General features: G+C 39.8%; 1 protein-coding gene across 7 annotated transcripts in view; it reads right to left on the bottom strand.

The window, feature by feature from the left end:
* The window catches only part of CACNA1C (calcium voltage-gated channel subunit alpha1 C), a 487,179-nt gene that overhangs the window by 188,096 nt on the left and 284,805 nt on the right, over positions 1 to 14,278 (bottom strand). For all 7 annotated transcript variants that reach the window (XM_075756906.1, XM_075756869.1, XM_075756832.1 and 4 more), the window contains exon 5: positions 8,091 to 8,230. In XM_075756906.1, coding sequence (XP_075613021.1) covers positions 8,091 to 8,230 — 140 coding nt within the window. The remainder of the gene's footprint in view (positions 1 to 8,090; positions 8,231 to 14,278) is intronic.

The following is a 14,278-nucleotide window of genomic DNA, read 5'->3' as shown; positions in this document are numbered from 1 at the left end:
ACTTGTCCTCACACGGTGCTGTATGTGCTGGAGAGATGGTACAGATGGTTGAGAAGTCTTGTTCAAGAATGAAGGAGAACATAAGAAACATGCTTGAGAGCACGCTTCCTGCAGCTTTTAGAGCCCAAGAGAAAAAAAAGGAACCGGACTTGGCAAAAGCTGACATTATTGAATGCAACAACAAAAAAGTTTAAGGCAGAATTAAGATTTGGAAGCCAAATTTTGCCCAGATGTATTTGTGGCAATTCCCTCTGTTATTAATGACCTTTATCACATCAGTTTGGTGGCAGTAAACTGCCAAGTATATTGTCTCCTCCAGCTTACTCTTTTGTACCCACACACAAACCTTTCACACTTTGGAAGCTTTGATCAGGCCACTTCTCCTGTCTCCCCACACTGAAGGCAAGACAGAATTCTCCACTGGTATCCTGTTTATACCATAACCTCACATGCATCAGGAGGGTAAATTTAAGCCTCTAGCTCCACCAGTAACAGTGTATAAACACAAACCATGTGCAAAACAGATGACTGTCAACTATACTTTGCCAGAAGCATACACATTTTGAAAAAAAAAAAGACTTCCTGACTGTCAGTTCGTATTTGCTTAAAATTTAAGACTTAATATGTGGTATTCAATGTATAGAAACAGGCAATGGCTCACATTTCTTTCCCATATTCAAAAAATGCATGGTTCTCAAAAAAGATGTCATTTTGGATTTCTTGCATTCTCTGTGTTTATTACCTCAATTACATTATTTTCTCAACTATATAAAGTGGTGTTAATTTTCTTGGGCAAATGAGAAATTACAGTTGAAAATTTTGATTGTGCACTAAAAAAAAATAATCCCAAATGCAAGCCAAGTAACTGCATTGAGTGTGTTCGTTTCAATGGCTGCAAAATGGAATCGTTGCAATAGATTGAGCTGTGTTGACTCAGTGGTTGGGAGGGGCATCGCAAGCCCAGGCAGGAGGGAAATCGCAAGCCAGACTGTCAGGTGCTCAGGACAGAATGAAGCGAAAGACACTGCTGCACACTGAGATATAGAAAGAACTAAAACATATAGAGTTGCTCCAGGTCCCATCCTCACCCTTCAGTAAAGTGGTTTGGCACACCTGAGTTGACATGACGCTACAAACGAGAATAGTGAATTTCCCCTTGGACAGGGCATTTGAGGGTACCTAAAAATCACCATTTCATCCTCTCTGCTTTATATGGTACAGGCAGAACGTAAGGTTTCAGAAGCAGTGTGCCTGCAGCAGGAACTGGGGCTCTCTGCATGGAGCTTGATCCTTATTTACTGGCCTAGCCTTCTCCACACACCAGGTAGAGTGGCTTTGAGGATGCTTCAATTACACCTGAGTTCATTTTGGCCTCTAGACAAATTCAGCTTTATAAGGATCACACAAGAGAGAAAAACGTTATGTCCGTTCCCCCCTGGTTAGGTATAGTACCTGCAAATCAGGTGTAATTGAAGACTGTCTTCAGTATGGTACCAGTTTCTAGCCCACAGCACTAAAAAACCTTCTGATAGGCAACAAGCATCAAACCCCCATTTTTTAATAAATCATTCAAGAGCAAATTCAGAGTCCTTGAATCAAACATGAGAGAGAGGATTTGCTTAGTCTTACGTTAGGAGGATTACCAGAGTCTGACGTGTCCCTACTGTCTTAAACTCTGTAAGTTACTCTGTATTTCACTATAAAAGTCCCCTCAATTTTTTCTTTCAGTGGGAGGTATCTCTGAATTATGAGAATCATACAGACAGAATTCCTCTATGATTTGAAATTATTAGATTAGATCATAGTCCTTAAAAAAGGAGAGGAAAAAAAGGAATATTGCCAGTCTTAGAGTTAAGAACAATCTTCACTGGGAAATGCAGAGTACAGCCTAAACACTTTGCAAGCATTTGAAAGCTTTTTTCTCTTACTTCTCCCAAAAAAACCTGACTGTAATTGAGTATGCATCATGTACTTAGGCAGTGTCCCACAGAGACAAAACCTAGACAGAAAAAAATCCAGTCCTGTCACCCCTAGATTTCCTTGCTTCACCTATCTGCAACACTATGGCAAATTAACAACAAACCCAGCTGGAAGACTTTGCCAATACAGCATCTCTCAAATGGGCAAAACTTTCCTCATGCATTACTCCTCTCATAGAGTGCTCAGGGTTTTTTTTACTTCTCATCTTCGTTGCTGTATGTAGTGAATGTGGAATCATATATACACAACTGAATGGCTCAGATCTGTCAGGACATTGCAAGTAAAGACAGGATGCCTTCCTTCATACCTCAAAGATCAAAGAAACGATCTGATTAATGCCAGAGAGTTTGGGAAAAGGATGGAAGATGACTATGGTAACGAGAAAACACTGCAATTAATATGGGGTAGAGAAAATTGCGGGGACTGAGAAAGCACTGTAAATTTTAATAGAGAAGAGCATTTCAGGGCAAATGAGGACTAATTGTAATGAGACAGACCAAAATCTAAAAATGTCTACATTTTTCATTCACCTTGTCTGAAGGTGCCCGATTTTCACATGAACTCAGAGCAATCATGGACTTCAACAGCAGCATCGTTCTGAAAAATTAGTTGCTTCAGTCAGTTATTTAAGTACATGTGAAGGTAGTCATCTCTAGGCATTCATGCCTGAGAATTCTGATCTTATTACATTTTAACTAAAAAAAAAAAATACACTTAGCCAGTTACACGCTGTTGTTGCACTGACAGAAAGACATTACACTGACAGAAAGTCATGAGGAGGATCTGGTTTAGGTTCTTTTGCTCATACCCTCTGCTTCCCAGTTATGTGATTGTTGCATCTCTAGCAGACCATGTAAGTACTGGTGCTAGAGAACTACCTATACTGCCTTTGAGTTACTCCCTCCTCCTAGGAGACTCCAGTGAAGTTTGAGAACATCAGAGGTGTAGCTTTTTGTAGTCATTTAAAAAGAAAGAAAGAAAGAAAGAAAGAAAGAAAGAAAGAAAGAAAGAAAGAGAAAATATGGCAAGCTTTTGTTCTTGTGGAACAGTCAAGTTTCCTCTCTAGCTTTGGTAGGGATATCATGGTCTTCTGCCCAGATAAATCTGGGTGGTCAGCAGAGGATGTAATTGAAAATACAAGCATGGAGCACAACATCTACTCAAATTATATGACTTTCAAGTTATCTAGAAGAGCTTATAAATTAACTTTGGCAAATATCAGATAGGCAATAACTAGTGGCAACAATGTAGGTACATGAAGATGAAGTACAACATAAAGAGGATGAACAGAATGTATGAGGTGTTATAATCGAGCAGCATGGATAAAGGTGATAGAAATGGAATTTAATACGTTAAATGGGCGTGAGTTAGCATGTGTAGGAGTAACTGATTGCCCTTTCCAATAGTCAGGAGTGATCTTTTTTAATTGGATCATGTTTCTTCATCGCTGAATTGGATGCTTCTTTTTGCCCTCCTCAAGTGTAAAATATTTTAAAACTTCTTTTAAACATTTAATAATATAAAATTGAGATAGAAGAGCAATCAACAGAAAACTCCTGACACAAAAGGGCTGACTTGATTCTGTCCCTAGAAAGCTTTGCTATGTTTTACTCCTGCCAAAGGAGACACTGGGTAACAGTTTCCAAGACACTGAAGTGATTAGGTTTTGGTATACATGCTGATTTTGCACTTGTCTATTTATGTCTGTCAAGGGAATTGCTTTCCTTCTCTCTCCTTTCTCAAACCAATATATTGATCTTAATGCCTCATTAAGATGAGTGCTCTAATGAACATGTGATTTTTTTTTTTTTTTTTTTAACAAGGAGACTGCTTTGGTACACCAGCAGTAAAGTTATTTCAGCAACTGAAATAAAGTATGCACTACAAGAATTATGCTAGTTTAACAGTAACAGAATAATTGAACAGTGCAGTCTGGCCTGTGTATCAATGATATAAAGTGCTTATGTCTTATTCTCAAAAGTGACTTACCACTGTGAAACCTAAATCATCCATATGTTTTTTAAAATATTCGCTATTAATTTACAAGTTAATGCCAGGCTAAACAGACTGGAAGTGGATAATTTTTTCCAAAAGCAGTATGACTTTAAAAAGAGTTAGAAGTAATAAAAAAAAAGTTTGCTTTACTATCCCTTTCGAGTATTATTTTGTTCCAAAGCAACTCTCAGCACTAGGATGAGAGCTGTCAAAAATCTAACCTACTGCTCTGCCATACCCCTCACACAGTCACAACAAAAACTTTACTTCTCACTCCAAAAAAAAAAAAAAAAAAAGAAAAAGGGTTACAAGAAAGGAACTCAAAATAATTTTTTGTTTGTTTGTAAAAATCCAATCCATCCAATTGCACTGCTTGAAAATGTGTAAATACTTAACACCAATTTTTGAAGGTGTAATGGGAACCCAAAGACATCAAATTCAGTGCCTTTGAAGGCTTCTCCCCATCATGCTACATTTGTTTTTGTGACATGGGTAAAAATACACCTGTCTTTTAAACAAAATGTCTATCTCATTCCTTATCACAAGTAGTCTTGTGAATGTCCATATAACCACAAAGCATAAAAGTATCATCTGTTCTCTTAAAGGTTATGAAATGTTTATGTGCCCATGACAGTCACCCAGATGTAGTCTTCAGGCTTTGTTGAATTCATAACCTCAAACCTTTTTGGTTTTAGGATGCACTAAAATAATTTGGGGGCTGGGACGGTTCTTTCCTAACAAAGATTGTCAAAGGTACCTGTGCTTGTCTGCCTGTGGGTGAACCAACTTCAGTTGCAGATGAATCACGTCCTGCACTGAACAGTCCCTGAATTCTTTGCTACACAGCTGAGACATCTTCTGGCAAGAGACAGCCAAGTCCCAGGAACAATGCATGGATGGGACTTCGAGAAAAGGGATTCTCAGCTCTAAGCCTAACATCCTCTATACATCTATTTGAAGCTTTCAGACACCCGTGTTGACCTAGGTGTCTAGCACTGGTAGCCAATATGAGACACATAGAACTAGAAGCCACTTCTGAAAGTGTTAAACCTTGAAACTTTTGCCTCAGTCTCTCCATCTGCAAAATGCAGAAACTACTAATTTACTTTAGGGAGCAATTAATATGTTTTTCTCCTACTTCTAATGATACTTATGTGGAAACTCTCTATATACTGAAACAGGTCATTAAATGTTTGAACCTGAATATAAAAGATGTCCCTCTTAAATCGGATTATTTCCTATGGATTGAGCCAGACAGAAAAAAATCCATGCAAATTCCTTTTGACTCAGAAAAAATTATTCCATGCTGCAAGCCAATCTCTCAGACAACCTATTTCCCAACTCCAATCCTGAGGAATTTAAGATTTGCATGCAAAAATTCACCACATGCTTCATAAATTTGGTTTATGAGAATCATTGTGCTTTACACTTTTTTCTGCCCCCCCTTCCCAAATAGCGGTAGTTAGATCTGGACCTCAAGCCAAGCAGCAGATGTTGGGCTTTCCATGCAGAAGGCGGCTGTTAATGACCCAGAGGATCCCTTCTTACTTATGAATGCTGCTTCCATACACGTACGGAGCCTGTTAAGTGAGAAGAAACTGCAGTGCATGTTACATTCATGTAATTTTAGGACAAATCTGTGTCTGGGTTGTCCCCTAACAGTGGAAAGGAGAAGGAAGCAAAAGGCATTCTTTTGTGGATGGCAAAACACAGCAAATGCAATGTTGGTAACTCACCCACTAGTGTTTATAACGTCTCAGGGACAAAACTTGAATGAGACCCAGAGATTTGACTTCCAAACTTCTGCACTAACTTATTATGTAATAATGTAATCCTGTAATGTACTATTTATGGTTGGCTTAGGCAATCTTATCTAAAAGGCCTCATGAGAAAAATTACGCTCTAATACATATGGATGTGATAACATCTATCTAGGCTAATCAACAGGCATTTGTATAATTCAAAAATGCACAGTGAAGACTGAGGCTGCATTAGCTACAGACTTCAGTAGGTTTTCTAAAAGCCACACCAGGCCCAAAGAAGCCTGGTTCAATAAATATGTCCCTAGTCAGAACCATAAAGCCTAATAGAGTATGTCTGTCATGTAAAGTTGATGGTTTGCCTCCTTTGCACTGGACTAGCATTTCATTGTCTAAATCAAATATTTATTAGCATTCACCAGGCTCCCTTGCTCTGTTCTAGTGCAAATTAAGTACTTCTCTTGATGAGAAAACCCATAAACGGACTATTAAATAGTCTACACTGGGATCAAGGTCATATATGCATATGGGTAGGAACTGTGTTAGATTTGGCTCCCTCTGCTTCCTCTAGTCCTCCAAGAGCACCAGTCAAGAGACTTGAACAGTAGTAAGAAAACCACTTTGTCTTGGGGAACACACGTTGTCTCCAAAACAGCAAGAATGATAAGCTCAGCCTACATCAGAACAACTCTCAGAACACATCCCAGCGTAAGCAGCATCTCACCAGGAACACTGCAGTTCATAGATGCGTAAATTTGAGTACCTTCTCCTTACCATACAGTGGGCACACAACTAGAAAGTTCCAAAAAACTTAAATCAGGAAAAGACTACGAAAGAACAAACACCACCGTAATTTACAGGAATTAAGTGGGTGCCAGTGCAGACTGAAGACCAAAGACAGAATACGCTTCATGAGACAAATCTGGCCAAAAGTAGAGCTACATTCTGCATGGGCTGAAGGTATTGCATGGTACACGACTGGCCACGTGAATCAACCCACCAATTCATGCCAAATAGAGGTAGAATGAATAATGGATGTTAGTTCTGTATCAGAGAGAAAGGTCCTTAGTTACCTAATAGACAGCGTCTACTTTTCAGCATTTTCTACTCACCCACTGATGTCCAAAGTAACCCCAAGTTTGGCACAAGCTGAGGCCTTGAAACAGGTTACCAAATACGGCTTTTTGTGAGACCAAATAATAGTGCTGTCAATTGTCTCAGGTTTCTTTGCTTTTATCAGTGCTTCAGCTTCTCCCACAAAGATTCTCATCTTTCATTTAAGAAGTTTCTACCCTTTGCGATTCTGGAGAAGTCTGCAAACATGCCTCTAATATAACCTAGTGGGTCAGAAAACAAGCCAAAGAAAAAGAACCTCACCCCCCCATTTTTTTTTTTTTCCTAACAAATAAATCATGGTTTTTAAGCTGACATCATAGAGTTTATGGTATCTTGACTCAAGGTTTTTGAATGATAAGGTTAGAAGTACTTTAAGATTTCAAGCTAGCAAGCTCCTCAAATAAAAATAAACAAAGCTCTGTCCACAGCTGTTCTGGAGAAGGTTAACTCCTTTCCTGCTAACTACATCTCTCATTGCTATAAACATGGAAAGAAATGACAGCTTTCAACTAACCCTCTCTCCAAAAGGCCAACAGGTCCCATCTATAACAAACTCTCAAGCCAAATGATATAATCCTCCCACAGTGTGATGTCCATATTCCACCTCCACAATAGAATTACCAGACTTCCAAGTTACTCGTACCTTAATTGTAAATAAGAAAACTGATGTTAGGCTATCAAAAGCTGCTTGAGGACTTTCTCAGAGGCATTACAAATAATTTAAGCAAATAAGACTAACAGAGAACATGACTGTGTCATTGCCCTATGTCCTGTTGGTTCTAACTTGTTCCCAGCACTCTTGATCAGAACATCACGTGCAAAGAAGAAAATGCAGTTTTAATGAAAAAGCTCCTCTCCCTCCAAAATCAACAGAAATGACCGCACAGCATTTCCATCAAGGTCAAGTATTTATAATATCAAGAATGCACTGTGACTTCACAATTATTTAAAGGATCTTTTGCTTGAAATAATGAAAATCTCGTATCTCCCACTTTCATTGTTTACAAAGGTTGCACAGAGTGACATACCATGAAACTTCCATTCACCTTCAGTTCTGGTTTGGTCATCCTTTGACTAATACCACGTTTATCGTGAATCTACGTTAATTTGAAAAAAGGCCTCCCCCACACACCAAAAACAATGTGCATCATGCTCCATCTTCAAAATTGTTACACAAATTACTCCTGCCCCATGCCACACCACAAACATACATAAAAGAAAAACAACGACATTACTTACTAGGAACTCCAGACACCAGCCGTAACGGCCGTAATACTCGGAAAGCCCGCAGTGCTTTAACATCGAATCCGGCACCTTTTCCTCCTATTGAATTCCCTCCATCTGCTTTGGTTGCTTGTTCTAAAATTGCACTAAAAAGCCTGCAAAAAGAAAGAGGAAACAATCTGTAGGCAGACAGCAAGGCTTGGGCTAAACAGGAACAGAGATCATCATCGTATCACTCAAACTATCTCACAGACCTGCGAAGAGTGTCACACATCTCAGTCGACATTCGCATATGGTGGAGAAGAGACAGACTCTTCCCATATGCAATAGGCTAATGGTGATGTCTATACCATTTGCAAAACACTTGTTTCTGGAGCAGACATAAACACGCCATGCTCCTCCTTCAGGCTAATGGCTCCTCGCAGCCAGCTATAGACTACCCCAGTGACCAGCCTGCCTTGTGGCACGTGGAGATGTGCTCCCTGCCCTGCACACTGGGGCATGCTGGGTGCTTCAAAATGCCCATTCTGGCAATGCCTCATGCCGAATTTAAGGGGTCACCACCAGTAGAGCACATGGGTCAGATTTTGAAGGCAGTCTCCAGGCTGTCCTTACCAGACAGTCTGGACATACTCAGTGGGAGCTGAGCGGAAAGGCAAGAAAGCACAAAGTTTAGGTTTTGCCCTTTCTGCTGCCAATACTTTGCTATCTTTATTAACCAACAATCCACCTTGGGGGAAAAAAAAAAAAGTCATCTATAATTAATCCAATCATTAACAGCCACCCCTTTTACAATGTATTAAGATTCACCAAGGTCACTGCAGGTAGAACTTGGTGTAAAACACAGGGATCCTTCAAGGTGCAAGTTTTTAGACAAGGGAGTATGCTCAGATTATGTGCTTGTGTATCCATTTGTAAATTCCCTGATGCATTGGCTAGGGAAAGTGCAAAACTGTAGGAGTCTTATTATTAGAATGTTTTATTATAGCAGTCTTAATGTTTTACCTTGGCTAGTAGAAGTAGCTGTTTTAAGGAGAAGATGCCTCACTCAGAATGCATTTGGAAAGGCAGAGCAAGGCAGAAAAGACAATGTTCTTCTGTGAAAGAGCTGAAGACTCACCCTATGTGTTAGTAAGAACTTGATTTAATAAATTAGCTTTGAGGAAGAAGCTTCCATTTTTCTGATAAAACAGTACCTTTGGGGGAGGATGGCTTCCTCATGAATTTGCTAATAACATTGCTTTCAGCCTTGAAGTCATCAGCTTGAACCCAGCCAAATTCAGTAGAGGTTAAAAGCTGTTCCAGTCTAAATGCATGTTTGGTGCCCTGTAGAAAAAGCTTGCTTGTGAGTGGCAGAGCCCCCTTGGCCCATAGCGTGCTGTGAAGCTACCAGAGGTAACTGTAAAGAAGCTGCACGAGATGCCAGAAACAGCCTAGTTGGAGTGGCCTGGGTTCAGCACTGGCTGATTTCTCTCTCCTGACTTTGCAGTCTGCAGTGCCTCTGTCAGGATCTCATCTATACGCTCTGACTAGCATATTCCAGAGAGAGCCCCCAAACTGCATATCAAGCAGACACTGAGCTGCCCGACTGCTTTACGAGAAGCTCCAATCCCTGCACAGTCTGCTATTAAAACTTAGTGATAGGGTTACCAACATAGGGAGCTTGCCCTGGATAGAAGAAGGAGGATTCATTTACTGAAGCATCTAAGCCAACACATTTCCCCAGCACTAAATCCTCACAAAAACCTGGATTAGGGGAGTGCAAATGTGAAGTTAGTTTCTTAAGCAGGTTGGGCTTTTTTTTTTTTTTTTTTTTTTAAATCATATCAAGAGTCTTATAAAACTTGTCAGCTGTGACTGAGGAACTCCGAACTGGATCTATTCAAAGCCTCAACTTCAAGAACTGCAGAAAGATTTAACAACTAGGTAACAAGCGTGGGAAAAACTGTGTGTGGGGAGGTTGGATGCTGAGTTTGTAGGTGTTGCAGACTGCAAAGCAGGATGCAGAGAAGACAAAAACAGAGCCTATGAGAAATACTGCATTGACTACAGATATCACAGAGATAAACAAGGGCTGATGCAAAGAACATGAATTATTGGAATGTATGTATTTCTTGAGCTGTGTACACAAATTACACAGTTGCAATTTTCTGCTGGTCTTCATAATAGAAACACTGTAGGTCAAATTTGGCCTAATGTATTATCAGTAAGCTAGTGATTAAGCTCTAGAAACGTGCTCTATTTCTTATTAAAACGTTTCTATCTTCCTAGTCAACAGAATTCCCACCCTAGATGATGAGTGACATACCTATACAACAGTCCCAATCTCCTGGGATCCTCTGGAGGAAAAAGAATTCCCTACAAAAGGTTTCTCATGCTGTTTTTCAGCTCTCTTGCAATGCTCAAGACAGAAAACCTCAAGGAACTGAGTCAGCAGTTGTGCAAAACTGAGGGTCTGTTCTCCTGGTCCCCATTATCACTGGCCCCATGTTTAACAAACAGCAGCTCTTGGCAGCTGGAACCAAGGGCATTTTTCTTGCCACTCATGCAATGAGCAAACCACGGGCTGCTCTAGAATTCTGCACCCTAAGAAAAGCTATACATGTCCTAAATTAATTCATGAGGAGTAGAAACACAGCCATTAGACAGCTCACTCCACTGGAGCTAGAACCTGCATTCCCAGACTAATGCAGCTCCACTGCAGGCCAGTTGGCCCTGTTTGTGTGCCCCAGCACTGACGTGCTAAACGTGCTGTCTTGAGGCACCCACAGTCCTCTGCCTACTGTACTTCAGGAATAATTTTTAGTAATTCCTGCTGCTCCTCATTTAAAAACCTACATTTAAACTTGAATTGCATTACTCCTGCTAATCCTGCTTTAATGCATTTACTCCGTGCTTAATATCTCCCCCTGTCCTAATCCTGCTTTTTACTAATACAATACAACTTTTTATTTCTCTCATTTATTTCACTGACTCTCCCTTTTTCTACTGGGGTCTAGGCTGTGCCCAGTCCAGCCTACCGAATCTCTACTCCACTCTCCAAATTTATAGTACATCTTGCCAATCCTACTTCATTGTCCCCATTGCCTCCAGAGTTAGGGCATGGGCAGACATTTATGACTCAGAGACTACAACTATCACATGCTTCTTCGGTTGTAACTTGTTATGACACAGAGGGGAGGAAAAAATAATAAAATAATAAAAAATCCTGTTCCAAAATAGCACCAATGATAAGACACAGAAGAAAGGTAAGGCTTCTGACGGCCCCTTCCATTATCCTCTATTAAGGAAAAAACCCACAACCCATATCCAATTTGGAGTTTCTATGAGCTCTAAAGACTCTAGTTTTTCAGCTAATTGCTTTCCAGTCCTAAAAGAGATGGATAAATGTTAAGATACTGATACATAACAGGAAGCCAGAGTCCTTCTACCCTATATTTAAATAGCAAAGTCTGCTCTTTGATGAAAACCTCTGGGAAAAGCTTACAGTAGGTATGGTGGAGTGAGGTACGGTTCTTTCCTTCTCTTCTCAGTAGGTGAGTTAGCTGAAACGCATGATCCAAGCATGGTGAGAGAACACTGTGCTGACAGATAAAGTTTGGATGGTATAAAAATGCAAGAGACCTAATCTCTTGTGGCCACTGAAAATCTTACCATTTTGAAGTTAAAAAAAAAAAAATACACAAATCAATCTTATTTCCTTCCAGCTAACTACTTTCCATCAGCCTAAACTCATGCCCATTCTCATTTGGAAATAGTACTTTCCAATGGTGAAGCACAGTTAACAGTATCTTGATTTCTGAATTTCACTAGTGACATGACTACACCTGAACTAAATTCATTTGACACACATGAACTATAAAGCAGAAAATAAATAAATTTCTACCACATGCATGCATGCATGGACACACTCCACCTTATTTATATATTTTTTTACATTTACTTGTGAGCTATGAAGCTAGTCTCACTGTTTTTCTTTCTTATGTTTTTTTGTTACCCTTTTGACATCTGAAATACCAAAAAGGTTTTCACTTTGCTAGATGACCCCAACAGCAGCATGATAAGGCTGTAACCTGCTCTACAGCTATTCATCTCTTCCTCTGTGGGAAGGCACACTGATTTTTATAGCATAAAAAAAGAACTTGTCAAGGGCCTCCAGAATATAAAGAGAAAACAGAGGGCTTGGTATTTCTAAGGCCAAAAATCAGCAGAAAAACATAGCTGAAGGAATCCTCATAGGTATAAAGAAATAGTAAAGTACAATGATTTTTTTCACAATGTTTTATACTTCATCTGTGATTCGTGAGTGTGAAAGTGTTTGGGTCTGCCCTTTAGAAACTTGCCACGGGTCTTCAGAAAGACATATACTGTGACCACATTTTCCAGTCTGCTCTTAATTTCACATCCTTTCCAAATACCTTCACTGCTTACCTTCTTAAGTAACACTGCCTTTCCAATTACAGCACCTTTTTTCTGGCAGAAGCTAAGGGCCCTTGGAGAATGACTGTGTTTGGCAGACAAACCACAGCACTGCTAGGAAAGATAGATATTCTTCTAGCACAACATTGTCAAGTTAGTCTTCTCTCAAGAGAAATTTCCTCCAACAGCTTAATATTAAAGGACATCACTGTTCTCTCTGAAAGTTTAATGCTTTCCAAAAGAGGAACAGTAAAACTGAAGGAAGCAGGATACAATTTGACTAATCGTTAGTGTTTGTGGGTTGTGCCTCATTAGGCAGCTTAGGGATGTGATCTCTACTCTTAACTAATAATGTTCTTATCCAGAGAGTCTCTGATTGATACCTCCATACAGACATTTTTCTTCAAAGTAGCATTTAATGGTGCTGCCATAGCAAGGTCATAGGCTATTAAAAGATAAGCTAGAATCAAGCTTTAAAAGACTTAGCTGATGAATAAGCATATCTCCCACACTGCAAGAACAATGAGCTGTTACAAGCCTACGGGTCTACATACAGCGCGTCCTTTCTCCAGAAAACGTAGCAGTTGTGTTCAGTGCTCGCCTCTGCTGCTGCATACTTCTGTGGCCTCCTTAGAACCACTGACTCTCAGATCCCTTTCGATGCCAGGGGACCTATCTTCAGAAGGCATGGGAAAGTATACAGGCACATTTTTATAAAAATTTTTTATAAAAACTGAGACTTCCCTCTAGAATTTATGCTCCATGCTACACGTGTTCAATTTCCTCTTTCTCTATCGACTTGTATGTTTTAACATAAAGGAAGCCCGTTGTGCTGTATTCTCTCTTTGAGATATACATGATAAGCTGGGTATACTAGGTGGAGTTAGAGACAATCAAAGGATCTAAAATCTTTTTTTTTTTTTTTCTTTCTCCTTTAACTTCCAACAGTACTTGAAGAAATACTTCCCACCTAGTATTTCTATTTTCTGTAGCAAGGACAATCATCATTGAAAATGAAGATGATTCCTAAGGCAGAACAAGCACGAATGGCAATTACCACAGTCATTTTGGGACTTGACGCTTCCAGTGTAAGTCCCACACCATCTTTTTCCCCACATACCAAATAAATCCCTCTGCCCAGTGCTACAGCTGTGTCCAGATTACTCAGCTTTCTCCAATAGCTCCATCAATAGGCAGAAAAAGGCACCACAAGGAAATGTTGTTATCAGCACTTGCCTTCCCCCTCCTCTCTCTTTAAAACTCATTTTAAACCTTTTCCATGGGACTTCCTCCCTGACAAAATATTCAAATACACTGAGATTTAAACATAATGTCATTGAGGGGTTTCAGACAACCCCTAGGAAGAGAAGACAGAGTAAAGTAATGGGAACAGATGGTATCACCGTGTAGATTTTGCAGAGGGGTTGTGGAGAGAAAAAGCAGTGCATCAGCCTATGCTGTGGTACTGTACCAGTGAGTTTAAACAGATAAACATCAAAGGAACCCATCTGGCCTTGAAGTGGAATCTGTCACTTGAGATTGTTACTATTTAACAGAGACCTTGGGGTCTTGGCCATGTTTATTATACTCATGTAATCCCTCCGCAGTTACATTTTTTTGTTCCCTATCTAGTGACTGAGAGCTGCTGGAGGCAAGAACAGATAGAAGAGCTGAGAGCTGCAGCTTCTGTCATTGGCAAGGGAATTAATTTCAGTCTGAATATCATCTTGCTGATTAACTGCCCTAGTAGGAAAATTGAAAAGGACTGTACTTAAACTAGATAT

Source organism: Balearica regulorum, chromosome 1 (assembly GCF_011004875.1).
Source record: "Balearica regulorum gibbericeps isolate bBalReg1 chromosome 1, bBalReg1.pri, whole genome shotgun sequence".
Taxonomy (NCBI): Eukaryota; Metazoa; Chordata; class Aves; order Gruiformes; family Gruidae; genus Balearica; species Balearica regulorum.
The sequence above is the reverse complement of the archived record's forward strand: the minus strand, read 5'-3'. Positions and strand labels throughout refer to the sequence as shown.